The following is an 18,907-nucleotide window of genomic DNA, read 5'->3' on the forward strand; positions in this document are numbered from 1 at the left end:
TATCGTGCGCTCAAGCCAGCCAGACAGATGGACGTACATACATTGCTAAAGCAACTCAAAACAAGTAAGCCAAAGCTATATTTGGACGGGGCCGACCATGTAATACCCTACACCTTTACCCCTGGGAATTAGCTTTCCACATATCAAAATTTCTTTATGGAACAAATAAACTTATTGTAAGAAAAAAAATTGTGGATTCTGGTACCGTATCACACCAAGCTTAAATAATAACATAATAATTGTTTCACAAACATCCCAAAAGGGACAACGCTCAATGATATGGAACCCACATCTTATCTCCGAGTCCGAACGGCATGTCCTAAGACATAACTTGTAGAGTAGTTTTACATTACTGAAATACACAGAAAATGTCGCAAACCTTACCGAAGGATATTTTGCAACCGTTGAAAATTTGATTTTGCCTGGCTGGGGAATCGTTTTGAAAAAAGGTGGCAAAGCGACCCATGCTGCAATGTATGTATAAAAATCCAATTGGACAATTAAAACATAAGGGCAGCATGTAATTTGCAATAATGCAAAAACTGAGAATGGGAAAATGTGGTTCTCTACACAAAACCTATTATATATTAAGCAGTAGTTATATATTAAGATCAGTAGTTCTATTTTCATATGTAGTCTACTTTGCCGGTATATGCCCTAAAGGAAATAAAATATAGACCAAACATATTTTTTTTGTTTTTTTTTTTTTTTCATACAAAAATAATGGTCCATTACACCCGCTAAACAATATCAGATCATTATCCAAAATTGTAAGCATCTTCCTCTACCTAAACTCTTACAACGTGCAAAACTTCGTGATTATCTATATATATAAAAGAGCAGTGAGGTGAGGTATTCACTTACTGACTGACTGACTGACTGACTGATTCATCACCGCCCAGACGAAACCGCTGAAGCTAGAAAGTTGAAATTTTGGGTGTAGGATGCTGTTGGTGTGTAGGGGTGAGATAAGGTTGGGTTTTTGGAAATTCGACCCAGAAGTGTACGAAAAGTACTAAAATGTACTAAATATGGTACCCTTTGTATTAGGCAAACGGTAAGAGCTAGAATTCTGAAATTTGGAACGAGTGTAACTGATGGAGATCTAGAAAGATGTACCAAAGGGTTTTTGGAAATTCAACCTCTAAGTGTACGAAAAGTACTAAAACTTACAAAATTTAGTACCAATTGTGTATTTTGAACGGATATAGCTAGAATCATGGAATTTGGTATGGAAATCAAGGTTGGGAAGTGGAGTTGATGTAATTAAATGGTTTTGGAAAATCTACTAATGTGTACGAAAAGTACTAAGTGGTACTAAATTTAGTACAATTTGGATTTGGGTGAACGGATAGAGCTGGAATCCTGAAATTTGGAATTAAGATTACTTTTAAAGTGTAGAATTGAGAAATGAGGTTGGTTTTGGAAAATCGTACTTTTGTGTACGACAATTACTAAATGGTACTAAATTTAGTACAATTTGGATTTTGGTTGAACGGATAGAGCTGGAATCCTGAAATTTGGAATTAAGATTACTGTTGAAGTGTAGGATTGAGACATGAGGGTGATTTTGGAAATTCGTATTTATGTGTTCGAAAAGTACTAAATTTAGTACAATTTGGATTTGTGTGAACGGATAGAGCTGGAATCCTGAAATTTTAAATTAGGGTCAATTGTGGAGAGTTACAAAGAAAGGTTTTTGGAAATTTGAACTATAAGTGCACGAATTGTACTAAATGGTACAAAATTTAGTACAATTTTGATTTGGGTGAACGGATAGAGCTGGAATCCTGAAAGTTGGAATGAGGATCACTGATGAAGAGTAAAAATGAAAGTTTTTGGAATTCGAACTATAAGTGTACGAAAAGTACTAAATGGTACTAAATTTAGTACAATTTGGATATGGGTTAACGAATAGGGCCGGAATCCTGAAATTTGGAATGGGGGTCACTGATGAAGAGTAAGAAAGAAGTACCAAAGGTCGAAAAGTCCTAAATGGTAGTGAGTTTAGTATGATTTGGATTTGGATTTAAAGAGCTGGAATCCTGAAATTTGGAATTAAGATTGTTGTTGGAATATAGAATTGAGATATGGAGGTAGCTTTAGAAAATCGTACTAATGTGTACGAAGCACAATTTGTATTTGCGTGAACAGAGTACTGTTGGAGTACAGGATTGAGGTAGTTTTGGAAATTCGTACTTATAGAAAAGTGCTAAATGCAACTACGTTGGCCATAAATTGGGTTTAGGTGAACGGATAGAGCTGAGATATGAAAGTACATTTTGGAAATTCGTATACGAAAAGTGCTACATGGTACAAAATTTGGTACCTTTTGGTATTTGCTATATGGTATAGAATTTTGTACAATTTGTGACTTTGTAAAGGGTAGAACTGGAATTTTGAAATTCGGTACTATATTAGCAATTGGTGTTTAGAGTGGAGGTAGGGAGGAGGTTTTGAAAATTCGTACTTATTTATACAAAAAGTGCTAAATAGTACTATAATGAGTTTCAGAGGAACGGATAAAGCTGGAAAAGTGAATTGGGGTTAGGATATAAGTTGAATATAAGGAAGTAATTTTTGAAACGTTTACCTATGTGTACGAAAAGTTGGGTAACATGTTGGTACCAAAACCATTTTGGCACTGTGTAAACAGTTAAGGTACTAAATTTGGTGTTGGGTGTAGAAACAAAGCTGGGATTATATAATTTGGAAATATGCTATTTGTACAAAAAATACGAAATGGAAAAATATTTGTTATGAAGATCACTCTAAAATTAGAGACAAAGTTCTGAGTTTGAAAAATTGTACTGAATATTGTTCCATTGATTTGATGTTAACGCCAAGGCGTTTCTAAATAGTGTACTGAAATTAAGTAGTCAAACGTGAAGTATCTTTTCAAAAATGTTTTTGTTCTGACCGCTTTGGTATGTTAACTTGAAAACGTGATCCAATGCAACAATTTTATTAACAAGAAGATATTTACCCCCTGATATTAAAAAAACCTAAATTGAAATGCCTCCAAAAAATTTTCCGTTATATACGGTGGACATACCCGTGCACATTAAGTAAAATTTTTTGTAAAAAAGTTTTTCTAACCTTTCATGCCACAAATTCCGAATTTCAGTTGGAAAATGTGCCTAAGATCTTCAAAATACTCTAAATCTTCAAAATATCTCTTCTAATAAACGTGGATTGAAGTGGACATTTTTTAAATTAAACTTTTATATCCTCTGAGTATTCAAGGTCCAAATGTAAAGAAATTTGAACAATATAGATTTGTTCTTCTTTTAAAATACACTAAGTCGAGAGGTACCGTTATATGGGGATATACGAAAACGTGGATTTTCATGACCATTTTGAATGCCGAAAGTTTAACGGACCTATTCGGGTTCTGGGCGAAACCGCTAAAGCTAGAACCTTGCATTGTAAATGTGCGGGATTGTTGTTGTGAAGGGTGAAATAAAGTTTAGTGTTTGGAAATTCGTACTGGAAGGGAATGCTGTGTTAGTGAAGGGTTAAAACCAGGAGTCAAATCTAAAATTTGCAATATGATACGTAGTTTTGGAAATTAGATATAAAAAATATCGTCTGCTCCGTCGGAAAAGGTCGTAAGTCCACTTTTTTTGGAAGTCGAGTTTTTGTTACAGGATTATAGTACAAGTCAAAACACGTTGTATGATACAAAGAAAATTGTAGTATGTCGCGTTTTTCTATATGTTTTGCCCTTGTCGGAAAAGGTCGTAAGTCCACAAAACGTACAAATTTGAGTACGAAAAGGTCGTAAGTCCACAGGAAAATGTATACTTTAAAAGAATACTACAGCTAATGTAGTTCAGATATAATGTTTAATGTCATCCATAGTTGGGGTACAATGTAAAGAACTAGCCTACACCTTTGGATGATAATCGGATGATATTTGGCGGAGCCTGTGGACCGAACTTTTGAACAAAAATGTGATAAATTCTATATTGGAACGAAAATTTACATTTGAAATCTATTTTCCCCTATAAGCGAACTGATTATGAAAGATGGACTTCTGGCCTTTTCATTGATACAAATTGGGATGCTGTATTTGTTCAAATACCTCATATATTGACAAATTTAAAAAAAAATCAAAATTTTTACTGTCGTATATCTTACTTAACTTTATCAACTGGTAATTTGTGGTTTCTCTAGGGACATTTATTCACATAACGAGATTAGTTTGTATTCTGAATTTAATAAAGTAATACCTTCTAACGGACGGGTAAGTGCAATGTTTATATTATTAAATGATTCTAAAATAATAATTGATTGAAATGTTATTAAACTAGCAAAAACCATGATTTTGCTAACAAAGAGCAGTATGAATTTGGAATGGAATTAGACGATGGTGTCATGGGTCTAGTTCCCTATGGTTTTCACGGTGATTCTGAAAGCTCTGATGATAAACTTCCTAAACGAAGAAGACATTACATGCTGAAGATTCACATGGTTTGCAGACAAAAACAAAAGATGCAGGAAGTTGGGGCAGAAAAACTTGGGAAGACTAAAAATGACACTATTTGGGATTACAATGTAGCTAAAAACCACGTGCATTAACGGAAATAATCATGAAATTTAATTGAAGGAAAAGGTATTAAGGCAAAAATACAAGATCGTAAGTACAACGTGTCATGTTTTATATTAAATACTAGAAGACCCGGCGAACTTCGTCTCGCAGACACGCATGGAAGTTTAAACATACATATATTCTTTTAGATAGCTACCTCATGAACATGGGAATCGATTCTTTGTTTTTAAATATTTAAGACGATGTAGAATGTACTGAACCCTACGAAATGAAAGCTATTATAAATAGAAATTATGGTCAGAACATATGTGATGGGATACTTTTTCTTTGAGGTGAAATTATTAAAAAAATTAGGAAGGGAACGAAATTTATACATTTGTTCAGGTTAAAAAATGGGTTTATTTAACACTCTCCGTCCGTTATTTGAAACGAAAGTAAAGCTCGCATTGGGATATATAACTATCTTGCAAAAAAATTCAGTATAGGTACACATTTTATATACGTACAATAGAATGGAGGATACCGTCATATTTTAGGTATTTGTTATACCCTACCCTATAAATAAATTGCCATTTGGTTGGTAACACATCGAAATATTAGTCGGATATCATAAAATTCCATAGATAGAACTTTATAATTTGGTACGTTGGTTTTTTACTTGGGATTGAAAATTACTTATACCAGTTCACGTTTTGATATAGCCCTTTGTTATTTAATTTTCGTTGATGCTACAAAACCTTTCCCAAAAATGTGTCAGTGCAGGTCCACGTTTTGATATAGCACCCATGGATTGGTACCTCCCGTTTTTCGATATTTTGAAGGTTTGAGCCTCATTATTACACCGAAATGACGGTTTAATCTTCGTGATTGCTACAAAACTTCTCTTCAGAAATTGGTCTGTGCAGGTCACTTGTTAAAATTGACGCCAGATAATCGCTATAGAACGCTTTTCGGTATTTTTATGATTTTAGCTGCGTCAATCTGCAGCAGTGGATACGATCCAGTATGTAGTCTTCGTTGGGGAAAAAATACACAATATTCCTGAAGACAGTTGTTGGTATAGGTCCGCGCCTTGCTATAGTCTCCATAGAACTGTTTTTTGGTATTTTGAACATTTCACCAACATTATCCAACCGAAATGGCTAAAATGATAATGGTTAAACTTACCGCCATTTTTACTATTTTGGTGGTGGCCTCGCTAGGCAAAGCAAACGGATATAATGCGATACATAAGGTCTGTACGATAACCCAAAAGTTTGTACAAATTTGCACAAACTTTTACAAAATGCTGTTCGATAACAAACTCGTTCAGTAAAAGAGAATTGAGAAGTCTTGCAAGTAGTTGCAAGAACTTGCAAAAACTTTTTACTTGCAAAGTTATCGAACAGGCATATAATCTTCGGTAGAGGTAAAAACTTTCCTGCACGTTTCCATATATAATAATAAGGTCCGATATTTCATATTTTTGTGGATTAATGTACCAAAAATTCGTGTTTGGTTTTCTTCCTTGTTTGCAGATTTTTATATTTTAATGCCCAAAATCTCGCCATTTGAACACTTCGATAGACTTTATTCGAATTTTCTCGAGGCGCTGTAATGCGTGAAAAAATATCACAACTACATACATATGTACATATGCCCAGTTGTTCAAGAAATAGCAATTGTCTACATTGACATAGTTATGTAACTAGTTACTCATTGATCCTAGTTACTTTACACCCAAAAATGGCACACAAAATAGCATATAGTCTGCTTTTGTCACTGGAAATGGGCTTCCCTGCCTACCATGTTAATTCACTAGTTACTGGTAATGCGGAGTGTAACCTATTGAATATTTTATAGACTACCGATGGATAGTGTAATCAACAATGTTTTTCTCTTGTAATCTCTTTTCAAAATTATTATTTCTCTTTTTGAAAACAAAATAGAAAAAATGTCAATTTAATTTAATTTAATTTAATTTTTTTCTGAATTTATAAAAGACGTATTTTGATGCTTTGATGTGCAAAAAGTTGTTGTTAAATAAAGATTCGTACAACAAACGTGAAGAACAGAAGAATATTTGGTAAGTATCGATATTTTTGCGACAATAGATTTTTTTTTTATCTCATTACATTTTGTACATTTTATTTCAGGTACTTCTGAATTATCTGAAGGACACTTGAGATGAACATTCCCAGGACCAAATATACAGTTCTAGTTCATGGATTCACACACAAGTTTCAATAACAAGAATCAAAAGATTAACATTAAATTGTCCTTTGTGATATATGTATGTATGTATATACACGTTATGTAATTAAAAGCGTGGTTAGCGCATATACAGATTAACTGTTATAATTATATTTTTTAAACTGATATAATATCCTTTACACGTTAAGCATTTACACATTTAGCTGATCAAAACATACTAGTGAATTTGGCTATCATTTCTAACTATCGATTTAACTGGTTACTGGTAATGCAATGAAGGGACAATTGAGTTTCCCAAGACTATCCAATTGCCTGGTTACTGGTAATGCAATGAAGGAACAATTGACTTTCCAAGACTATCGAATTGCCTGGTTACTGGTAATGCAGTGAGGGGGCAATAGACCCCTTCCTATGACATCCCCATGTTAAATTCACCAGTCTATAACATTGCGAGTAGATTGGGCGGTAACTAGGGGTGTTTACCAGTAGCCAGCAAAATTGCTAGTTATTCCCTAGTTACCCGAACAACTGGGTGTATGTATGCCTGTATGTATGTATATAAAAATAATTTTTTTGTCGTTACTCACAGTTTTAAATGTCATTTACACTGAAATGTATCTAGTATTTCAGATAATCCTCCAAAAATGATTGCACGCCACATCGCTAATAATTATTTATAATTAAATTTTTGTATTTCTTTTAAAACAATTTCAATTCAAGTCAAATTTATTGCAGTAAATAAAATAATTATTTAGAACTTTCAAATGTTGACAAAACTGAAATATGAAATGTCACATACAGTTTGTGCAAAGATGTAAATACATTAAGATTGGAAAACTCAATTTTTAACATTTGTCAATAGATGGAGTTAAGCTCTGTGGTTACGATATCATAACAACATTCTGTTGAGTAGTTAGCCATTTCAGGCGATTTTAACCGCTAAGTTCATACTCAATAAACTGGAAACTGCCATGAAATACAATCCTGAGTCCAACTTGTTCCTTTCCTACAATTGCGCTTTAATGGGGGTTTTATCATTAACATACCCCTGTTGTTGGTAAATGTTTATATACTTTGTTTCATAAACATGTGTGCATTATGCATCTTTTCCAGTCTTTACAGTTCTATGTCTTTGGTTTGTGCATATATAGGTATCGCTAAAAACTGACAAAAAGTGCAAAGACCAAATAATCAACAATAACAGCTCCAAAGAAATGTATGGGAAATTTGAATTTTTTAAAAATATTTTTTGCATTTTTTCGCAGTTTTTCGCGATTTTTTTTAGGTTTTATCCTTTTCTGTCATGAGACGATTCCGAATAGGTGCAAATTGTCAAAATCTGTTCAGCCGTTCTTGAGTTATAAGCGTAGTAACTAACATCATCCTTTTTTATATATATATAGATTAGCCGGACGTTGCTGGTCCTTGAAACAGTTTATGTTACTTTTTCTTATGTCAATTATATTTTTTGCATCGCAAATTAGTTGGGATATGCAAGTGACTATCAGTAACAAGTAAGAACGTCGTTAAATTCGGCTAGGCCGAACTTGTTATACCCTCCTTGTTATACCTTCGTTTATGAAGTAGACTAAATACCACCTTTCAGCCATTTCGGTAAAACTATGTGGCTAACCTTCAAAATACCGAAATTCTATGGGGCTATATGAAGGCGTGGACCTATATAGACAAATTTATGGGAGAAAGTTTTATACATCCTAGAAGTAATAGAAACTTCTATACCAAATCACGTAGATCTATCTTAAAAATTGCGAGCTGTCTTAATTTCAAAAGACTCTGATTAAGAATATATATCATTTATAGGGTCTCCGCTGAATATATCGATATGTTGCAAGCTGAATGACACATTTAATTATACCTTCTATATTATGGTGGAGGGTATAAAAATCTTCAGAAATGTTGGTGTCGATATGCAATTTTAAGATACCGCCAAATAACTGATGACTTGAGGCATGCCAACTGTGTCCACCTTCTTATAATGTATCTTATATACCTGATGAAACTATAGCTATCGATATGTTGCCTTCTAATCTAAACACTTGCTTTCCAATAAGACCAAAGCTTCGTTATGCATAACATCTGGTATTTCCATTGATTTGTAGCATATTTAAGAACGTGGGACTGGTCGGGTCTTATTGCTAAAATATGTACCCAGGATTGGGGAAACGGAATCGTTCGTAAGTTTTGTGTATGTAGAGCATTTAAAAAATAGGGCACAGGTGTAACCCGCTCCTACGAAATTCAACAAAATATATAGCCTACTTCCATCATGGGACATCCCTGTGCATAATCTGACAATTACACGGAATAAGTACTTTAGGGTCGGAGATTCAACAACCGTTGCCTCGCAAATTAATTTTCTGACCGATACTTTCATAACATTTGCAAAAAAACTTTTTTTAAAAAATAGGGCCTGCCCCGCCCGCCCGAAATTCAAAAAAAAATAAAGCCTATTTTCACCTCGGTTGTTCTTCTTATATTCTCTGAAATTTTCAAAAAAATCGGTTCAGCCATTTTTGAGTCTATGCGGAACATACAAACATACATACATTGTCTCTTATATAAGATTTCACCCAAAAGTTTTGGTCCATTAAATCCGCTAATAATTATCTCATCGCCATGTTAAATTGCAAGCTTATTCTTTGTCTTAAAGTCAAATCATTCTTATTTCGCTCCGATCGGAATATTACTGCGACCTACAGGACAGCTACAAAGTCGGGAAAAAATTGTGGATGTGGTCCATGTCACACCTTTCGATCATAACCAACATCTAATGGGGTCACTTCTAGTCGGAAACCGACCTCTCCACAAAATTTCGTGACGATCGGTCCGAAATTGAGGCTTGGAGTTTTATTACAATTGTTAATGGATGGACGGACGCACATTGCTAGATCGCTTTATCTCGTCAAGATATGACGAATACTTCGTGATGTTACACGAATATTGGACAAACCAAACTTATAATACCCTTTCCACATTGTTTTGTAAAGTATAAATATTTTATTTTAAAAACGTCCGTAAATTGTAGGAAAAGGTCGTAAGTCCCTACAAAAATACAAAACTGTACAAGGAAAAGGTCGTAAGTCCAAAGTCATCCAATTATCTCCCAAACGCGACGGAATTTTATCAAACAAAGTACATGCATTGAAGCGGAATAAATAACCGAAGAATTCTGCCTTTACCACCATAATAAAATCTTTAATACAGAAAGCGCTGGAATGTTTTTTCTTCCTACTGAAAAATTTATTGAGAGGGACTTACGACCTTTTCCGACGGAGCAGACGATATGGTAGTTGTGTAGGGATGCGATACGGCAAATTTGTTTTTTGTTTTTTTTTTTTGTTTTGTAAATTCTGACTACAATCGAAAAAATATTGGTAATAAAATAGGTCTTAGTACAACAGAATCTCCAGTATTCACCATTCCCGTATTAAATATTGTTTATATATATTTTTTCCTTTCCGCATACGAAGTAGCGAGCATTTGCTAGTTGAGCTATAATTGCGACCTCTAGCGCGTTTATGATTACACTACAAACAAATAACAGGGTATATTAGGCGGTAACTCTGTTATCTTATCATGTACACCAACACAATTGACATCAATAGAAAGGTCAAGTGTTCCTCTTCCAAGTATAGCTTACTTTCCCGGAATGTCTCTTCCAGGAATAAAGATATAAGCTGTATATTAAAAATTTTCACAATTTTCACACAAAAGTTTTGGTCCATTTAACCCTCTAAATATTAACTGATCGCCATCTCAAATTGCAAGCTTTTTCTTTGTCATATACTCTTATCTTATTTAAAATTATTGCGACCTACGGTGCACCTACAAAATCGGAAAAAATTTATGTTTTTGGTCCATTTCACCCGCTGAAGATTTCACGATCATCACCAATTAAAATAGCGATCTATTCTGATGTGAAACCGACCTCCATACCAAATTTCTTGACGATCGGTCCATAATTGCGGCCTGGAGTTTGATTACAATTTATAATGGACAGACGTACACACGGACGGACGGACACACATCTCAAAATCGCTTTATCTCGCCGAGATATGAAGAGTGGTATACCACATTGGGGGGTCTCCGACAAATATTTCGCGGTGTTACATGATTTTTTACCAAAACAAACTTATAATACCCTTTCCACATAGTGGTGTAGGGTATAATTATCTGCAACGGATTTCGACCAAACATATTTGGAGTCTAAAACCATCATTTCGATGAGACTCATTATGCCCGTGTGGAAGTGTATATACTCCCGTTATCAGGGTCGTGCGCAAGGGGGGTGGGGGCATGGGAGCCCGGGCTAAGGAGCCAGACTATGGAGTCGACCGATATAGTCTACTATGTACAAAGGTTGGACTAATGGCAGTCACGCCCAATGTATATACATATATATCCTTGTTAGGCTGTGTTTTGGAATGTGATTCTGAAAAAAACGATATGTTTTTATTTGTGGGCAAGTCTATACTTCCTGACATAATAAGCGAAAAATTAAAAACAAAAACAATATCTGATAGGCACAAAATTTGGATAATTTCTTACTTATTTTATATTATGAATCAGGGACGTACGCAGGGGGGGGGCACGGGGGGCCCGGGCCCCCCCCGAAATGGTTTGGTCGAACAAAATTTGTTAAGCTACTGTAACTAGTTATTATATGTTTTTCTCATAAAAATGTTTGTATGTTTGCAGATTTCAAATTAAAACTTTTATTTTCTTAAGTCTCTGAACAAAAAATGTACATCATTAACAAGTTTTGTAAGAAAGTATTTTAAACATTTTTATTTGTATGCTGTTTTTAAGAGAAACTTCCAATGAAATCTGAATTACTTCTTCATGTCATATCTTTTCACTATCAAATGCGAATTCCTTAATGAATATACTCCAAGTTTATTCATATTCGAACTAAATAGAGCTCTCGACTTAAAACTCATCCTGTAAAAACAAAAATAACGAGTTCAGTATTGTGGGAATGGAAGTATATGAAAAAATGTCTTTTGGATAAAACGTATGTAGGGTCGGTTCTTCGTGGACTACATCTTGAAAGCCAATTAGATATTTGTTTTACTGCCATCGCCAAAACTTTGTTATTCGATTTTAGACAAATTTGCTGCTAAACAGTATGAGAAAATATTGAAGACAAATGAGTTTTTGTGCGTCACTTGATTTTTTTCCTTATCATCACCGAAGTATATTTGTAGCTTCAGACTTTAAGCTTACGAGATTATGTATACAAATAGGTCTCATCAAAATAATGATTTTAGACTCCACATATCGAACCTAATATGGACTATCTCGGTCCACTCGCAAAATTAATTCCAAAAGTAGGTACATCAAGTTCCAAGAGAATATGTTTGGACAACATCTTCAGGTCCTCATACAAGTCTAACATAACTGCAATTTAAAGACTGTTCAAGGATCCTTTGGACTTTTTGTAGTCTTGTTTACAGCGATATACTATTTTCGTGGACAAATTCATGCTTCCTGACAAAGCTCTAAATACTACGGTGACCAACTAAAATAGCTTATGGGCGCGGTAACTATCAAGAGGAGTGTATCTCAAAATAAGATCCATTTCTAAAATTAATTAGCTTATTATTAGCAAATAATAAAGTGGGGTTCAATAAGGATCGATTGTTATTTGTCAAAACTATATAGAACTAAGTCCATCAAAGTGTTTGTCATCGAGTCCAAAAACTTCTAATCGTACAATTAAGAAAAAAATATAACGCTTCTTTTTTAACATTATATTAAAAGTAAAAATAATCCTGGTATCAGACTCTAGAGGCCCTATGCTCCTCAAGGAGTTAAACGGAAAAGAATATGATCAGACTCTATCTCTCCCGGTAAATAACACTGTGCAACATTTTTAAGGTAATCTTGTGCAAACAATTTGAAGTGAGGATTTTTTGAAAGTACAGACCCAAAGTACGAAAGCCCTAGTTGCGTTGTGTTGAGTCATATCGGGCTTTGATATTATGGTCCCATCTAAACATTGTTAAATATTGACTTTTTAAAACAACTCCGGGCTATATCTGTGAAACCAATGCAAATCTTTTTCTGACCTCTGAAGCAAATTTGTAGATAAGGGTCAGAATAAAATATTTGGATAAATAATGAACTGGAAAAACTACATTTATTGCCTTAAATTTTATAATATATCTAAGAATTCCATAATTTGTATAGATTTCGCACCATATCTCAAAAACTGTTAACTGTTTTTCTTAATGTTTTCATTTGGAAACATATCAAAGACGACGGCAGCCGATATTCTTAAAAATTCGGCTAAGATCATCGAAATAGTAAAAATCTTGCTATAGCAAAGACAACGGCAATTCTTTGTGGGCATGTATGATTAAAAACTTCAATATACTAAAAACGGGACGTAAATTTTACATGACGACTTTACCGAACGTGGCCCGATATTGTCTATTTTCAATTCAAAATATACTACACGGTGATGCTTACACCTGGGAAGTTTTTGCGGATTCTGAAACTACAATGTTCATAGAGGAGAAAAATCAAAAAACAAAAAAAAAATCGACGGAGCGTTTTTTAAATAAATCGCGATTCAAGTTGACATTTTTAGGGGTTGTTTAGGTTTTCACAATTTTACTTAGAAACCGCAAGTCCTATCAAAATGACTCTGAAGAAAATGTTGTAGCTATGAAAATTTTCTACAAGATTGACCTTTACGGTATTTTCGTAGGTTTTACCATGAGATATTAAAGTTCAAATTGGGACAATGATTTTTTTAAAAAGCGCTCCGGCGATTTTTTTTCTTTTTTGATTTTTCTCATCTATGAATTTTGTAGTTTCAGAATCCGCAAAAACTTCCCATGTGTAATTTCCAGTCCATCGGACAAAAATTTACCGAGATATTAGCTTTCGAAGAGAAACATTTATTGTGTTTTGTATGTAGCATAGAAACTAAAAACGTATTTTCCTCGAAGTGGCACTTTTGAAAGCGGTGCTTTTTTTGTTAAAATCGAAATTTTGATTTTAACTGTTCAAAATGTATAAAAATTGATTTTTTTAATTCCGTTTCGATAATGGAAAAGATTATTAAGTTCGTAATGATCCAACAAAAATATATGCTAATCGGTTTATTCTTTTTCAAACCACAGTGGTTACCGCAAACTGCTTTAGTAAAAACAGTGTTTTATAGGCAGGCATATGTCAGAAAGATTTTTCATTAGGTCTAATAGATGTCTTATAAAAAATGCATGCAAATGGCTTTTCTGATGCTTATAAGTGGCCATAACCCCTTTAAATAGCTTTACGTAACGCTACACAACATTTAGTTTTTTTTTATGATTTTTGGTCAAGTTGGGCCCCCCCCGAAATGAAATCCTGCGTACGTCCCTGTTATGAATGATTTCTTAACATATTAATTTTAAATTTATTGTACATTTTTCCAGCCCTACTCCGCAATAGCATAAAGAACTGTCGAAAACTTGGTCACAATTATCTAACCTATGTTGGTCCATTTCCCCACTTCTTCACCAGTGATCCTGAAACCATTAAATGTATTCTAACATCGAAACTTACAAGAAGTAAACCGAAATTATCATATTCCGGATTCCGCCATGCTTTGGGTAATGGATTGCTGACAATGACAGGTATGTAATTGAAAACATGTCGCTCATTTACTCAAAGAACGACACATCTCAAAAAATCGAATTTCGAGAAAAACGCGTTTTAAGTTGGCGGTTGAAATTTGACTTTCCAACTCAAAAAGATTATTACACAAAAAATAAAATAACTACTTGGATCATATTTTGCAAACAGCTAGCCAGATATCAGTGCTAAATTTCTGTGCAAGATCAAGCATGATTTGAAGTGTTTTAGTGCTTCACAAGCTCAAAAAAACTTTTTTATTGAATTATGCCAAACCCGTAGTAAATCAGCTGTAACTCGTTGAGTTTTAGAGATATGAGCATGAAAATTTGACACAAGGTAAAGTCGAAGTCGTAGAAAAAATAGAAATTGCCAACTCAGAGAACGCATTTTTTGAGTTATGCCACTCTTTGAGTAAAAGAGCGATGTAATTAGTGAACCACTAAAGTTATGTAAATTCGATAAAGACACGTAAAATATATACAAAACGCATAGCATACAGTATAGTATATATCGTCGCCTCCAAACAATAGTATGCTAAGTCGACTTAGCATGTTTTCAAGTTCTTTACATTTTTACATTTAACGTCTTTTAACTTAAATTCTGTCAAATTTTGGTAATGATCGGTCAATCCGAACAGAAGTTATAAACAAATGTTTACTCAGAATTGTAGTGAAGGTCAAAGAAAACTGTAAACTTTGAGAGCTTCTCCTGCAAAACTCACTTTTCAGACTTAGCATACTATTATTTGGAGGTGTCGATATAGTATGCATATTATACAGTAGATGCACAATTTTATGTTGATGCCCACTAAATCACAAATATGTATTAATAATCTGTAAGAATTTTGCGATCTATTTATTTGAGAAAACTGTCGCCTTTAACGCTTTGTTCGAATCTTTTTGCAATTAATGCATGTCGTAAGTGCTAACATACAATTGAATTCTCGGCTTATGCTTACGCGATGACTTTTCTCGTCACCATTTGCTGACTTTACTGATTAAGGACATGTTTCGACAAATAAAGCAAAATCAACAACTAACCCATTATTTTGTTTGTTTTTTTTTTCATTTGTACTTTTTATAGATAAAGAATGGCAGCCACATAGAAAACTATTGGATGTTGCTTTTAAATTTTCCAAAGTTGTTGAATTTGTGCCAATATTTAATAATAAAATTTCGAGATTATTTGAGGAATTGGATACATGTCATGTTATGGAAAATTCACACGAAATTCTTGTATTTTGCCGTGAATATATGATGACCATTACAGGGGGTAAGTTTTATTTGCACATTATATTGCAAACAAAATATGTATAATTTTTAATATTAAATGCAGAAACAATGCTGGGTCGAGACCTTGATAAAAGTCCCACATTTGATGTGAAATACTGTGCCCAACGCGTAACACGGTAAGATGGGAACATCACTTATTTAATTTTCCAAATATTTATTGTTTTTTTTTTTTAATATTTCAAACAGTGCTCTGGAATATATTTCGGAAATAATGTTTAACATACTGTATCTAATCATGTACTTTACCAATATCAAATTTATTATCAAATTAGCCGACATTATGGTTCTTAAAGAAAAAAGAAAAATATTGGATTTTTTTAGGAACCAAATTGATGAGGTAAGTTCATGGTAGTTAGCAAAAAAATTACAAATTTATAAATAATAATTATTTAGTTTCATATTGTATTTATTGTATTGAGATATTGATCACATTTTGATATACATACCTAAATATATAGGAATATAAGCTACCTTATAGGGCAACTTATTGCAGGAAATCGTTTTTGGGAACCCAAGAGGGGTTTTTTGCAAAAAAAAAAAAAAAAAAAAAAAATATCAGCCGGTTTTGCCTATAGAGACAGAGATACTCATCTATGGGCAAATCAAATACCGACTACAATCAATCTCCCACTTTTTTCACAAAGTGGTTTTTGATTTCCTTAATTTTTTAACAAACTGTTCCAGAGATATCGCACTGAAAGAGTCGAATTCTATAAAAACGATTTGCAAAGGAATGCTCATATCTTCTTTAATATTGGTGCAAATGGGATTTTTTTATCAGCTACTAATAAAAAAAGAAGAAGATTGAATTTGTCATTCCGTTTGTGACAAATCGAAATATTCATCGGTGACCCTATAAGGTATATATATTCTTGATCAGGGTAAAATTCTAAGTCAATGTATGTCTGTCCGTCCGTCTGTTGAAATCAAGATACAGCTCGCAATTTTTAACCCTCCGTCATGCACATGTTCCGATAGTCACGTACGTAGCGCATGTATCTGGCCAGATACAGTATGTATTTTAGTACATTTATATGAAAAATATGCTATTTTAGTGATAATATTATATTGTTATATTGTTATCACGCCAACCAGATATATATTTTCTCTTTTATTGTTCTTAGTACATGCTTAACCCGTGTAAAAGATAATTGCTTCGGGTTTCATTGCTTCCCCTTCACAATGTTTCGTAAAATGAACTGTCGAAAGTAGGTTCACACATTTATTTTTTTTTTTTTTTGCAAATTGATACCAAATTTTCGTGGAATCCAAATAGCGATGACAAAACAGGACGAGAACGATCGTTTCTCATTTCGTTAGGAATACATATATCAATAAAGTACAGAACTCTTCATACAAACTGAGTGTGTATCTGGTCAGATACATGCGCTACGTATACGTTTTGTAGGTTTTTTTAATGTGTTTTTTCATAAAACGATACCTTACAATATTTGTAGAGGGTACCTGGAGAATCAAGCCCCTAGCTAAATTAGAAATATATTTAAATCACAGTTGAATTCGTATAATATCTGGCCAGATACATGTGCATGACGGAGGGTTAAAATAGAGCTTTGTAATTTGGTATCGTAGTTTCTATTACTCCTAGGATGTTTATATTGCAAATGGACTATATCGGTCCACGTTTTGATATAGCACCCATAGAACGGTACCGTCCGATTTTCGGTATTTTGAAGGACGTAGCCTCATTTATCACACCGAAATGGCTGAAATTTGGTACTTAGTCTTCGTTGGGGGTATACAACTATCTCCGAGAAAATTTTCGGTATAGAACCACGCCCTTATATAGCCCCCACAGAACGCTACCTCCCGGTCTCAATATTCCACCGCAATGGCTGACATTTGGTGTGTGGTCTTTATTTGGGATATTAAACGTTGTGTATGAAATTTGTTGGTATAAGTCAACGCCTTAATATAACAACCATGAAAGTGGATCTAATTTTGGGTACCTCCCAATTTTCCGTATTTTGAAGGTTGTGGCCCCAACATTCCTCAGAAATGGCCGAAATTTGGTATTTAGTCTTCGTTGGGGTTATAAAACCTTCTCCTGGAAACTTGTCCTTACAGGTCCACTCCTTCATATAATCCCCCCATAGAACGGTACTTCCCGATTTTCAGTATTTTGAAGGTTTAGTCTCATTATCACACCGATATGGCTGAAATTTGGTACTTTGTTTGGGGTATACAACATTCTCCCAGAAATTTGTCGGTATAGGAACACGCCTTAATATAGACCCATTGAACGGTACCTCCCGATTTTCCTTATTTTGAAGGTTGTGGCCACAGCAACCCGCTGAAATAGCTGAAATTTGGTATTCTGTCTTTATATAAGGTAAAAGCCCTTCTGACCGAAAATCGTCGGTATAGGTCCACGTTTGTAGGTACGGAAAATGCAACGGTACCTCCCTAATTTCGGTATTTTGAAGGTCAGCTATATTGTTTTACCGAACTTGCTGCAATTTGGTATTTGATCTTCTTCATAAACGAAAGGAATAATTGTTCCATTTTACTTTAATACAACTCATGGTGGAGACCTGGCCTGCCCGAACTTAACGCCGATCTTACATGTTTCTATTTTTCTAGAAAATGTTTTCCCTTATACCAGTGTGAAACCCTGCGAAACCTTTTTATTTTTCTGATAACAAAACAAGTAAAAAAGTATCAGTCGGCTTTGCCGACAGAGATATACCCTCAGCCTATGTGAATTGAAACTGTCATCTATGGACAGATCGAATGTATTTAGGGTCTTTTCAGAATTTTGTGGCCCTATGTGAACATTGAACTACAGATTAGGATTAGGATTAAAGGTGCACTTGAAGGAATGGACCGACATAGACCATTATGAAAGTGGATCTAATTTTGGGAGTTATATCTTTTCGATAGATATCGCACCCACAATTCATGTCAGTGGGTCATCGTATAACATTTGGACCAGTATGCCAGGAAGCATGAACCTGTCTACGGAAAACATAATATCGCTGTAAACAGGACCACAACCAATAGCATCGGTATACATTTCCAAAGGATCTTCGAACAGACCCTAAACTGCACTTAAACAAAAATTTTGAACTTTTGCGGGGGAGCTACCTTAAGGACCAATAAGTGTCATTTTCGAAGTTAAACTAAATTTGGTCAAAATATTAGTCGATCCAAAGTGGTTACAATGTTTAAAAAAGTGTATCGTGCATACCAGTTTAGT

At 34.1% G+C, this 18,907-nt stretch overlaps 1 protein-coding gene across 1 annotated transcript in view; it reads left to right on the forward strand.

Moving 5' to 3' along the window:
• LOC141397960 (probable cytochrome P450 313a4) overlaps positions 1 to 18,907 on the forward strand; it is a 37,212-nt gene that overhangs the window by 13,087 nt on the left and 5,218 nt on the right. The window contains exons 2-5 of the mRNA XM_073974991.1: positions 14,197 to 14,397; positions 15,482 to 15,670; positions 15,734 to 15,806; positions 15,877 to 16,027. Coding sequence (XP_073831092.1) covers positions 14,197 to 14,397; positions 15,482 to 15,670; positions 15,734 to 15,806; positions 15,877 to 16,027 — 614 coding nt within the window. The remainder of the gene's footprint in view (positions 1 to 14,196; positions 14,398 to 15,481; positions 15,671 to 15,733; positions 15,807 to 15,876; positions 16,028 to 18,907) is intronic.

Source organism: Musca autumnalis, unplaced genomic scaffold (genome assembly GCF_047663935.1).
Source record: "Musca autumnalis isolate F117 unplaced genomic scaffold, ASM4766393v1 scaffold_3, whole genome shotgun sequence".
Taxonomy (NCBI): domain Eukaryota; kingdom Metazoa; phylum Arthropoda; class Insecta; order Diptera; family Muscidae; genus Musca; species Musca autumnalis.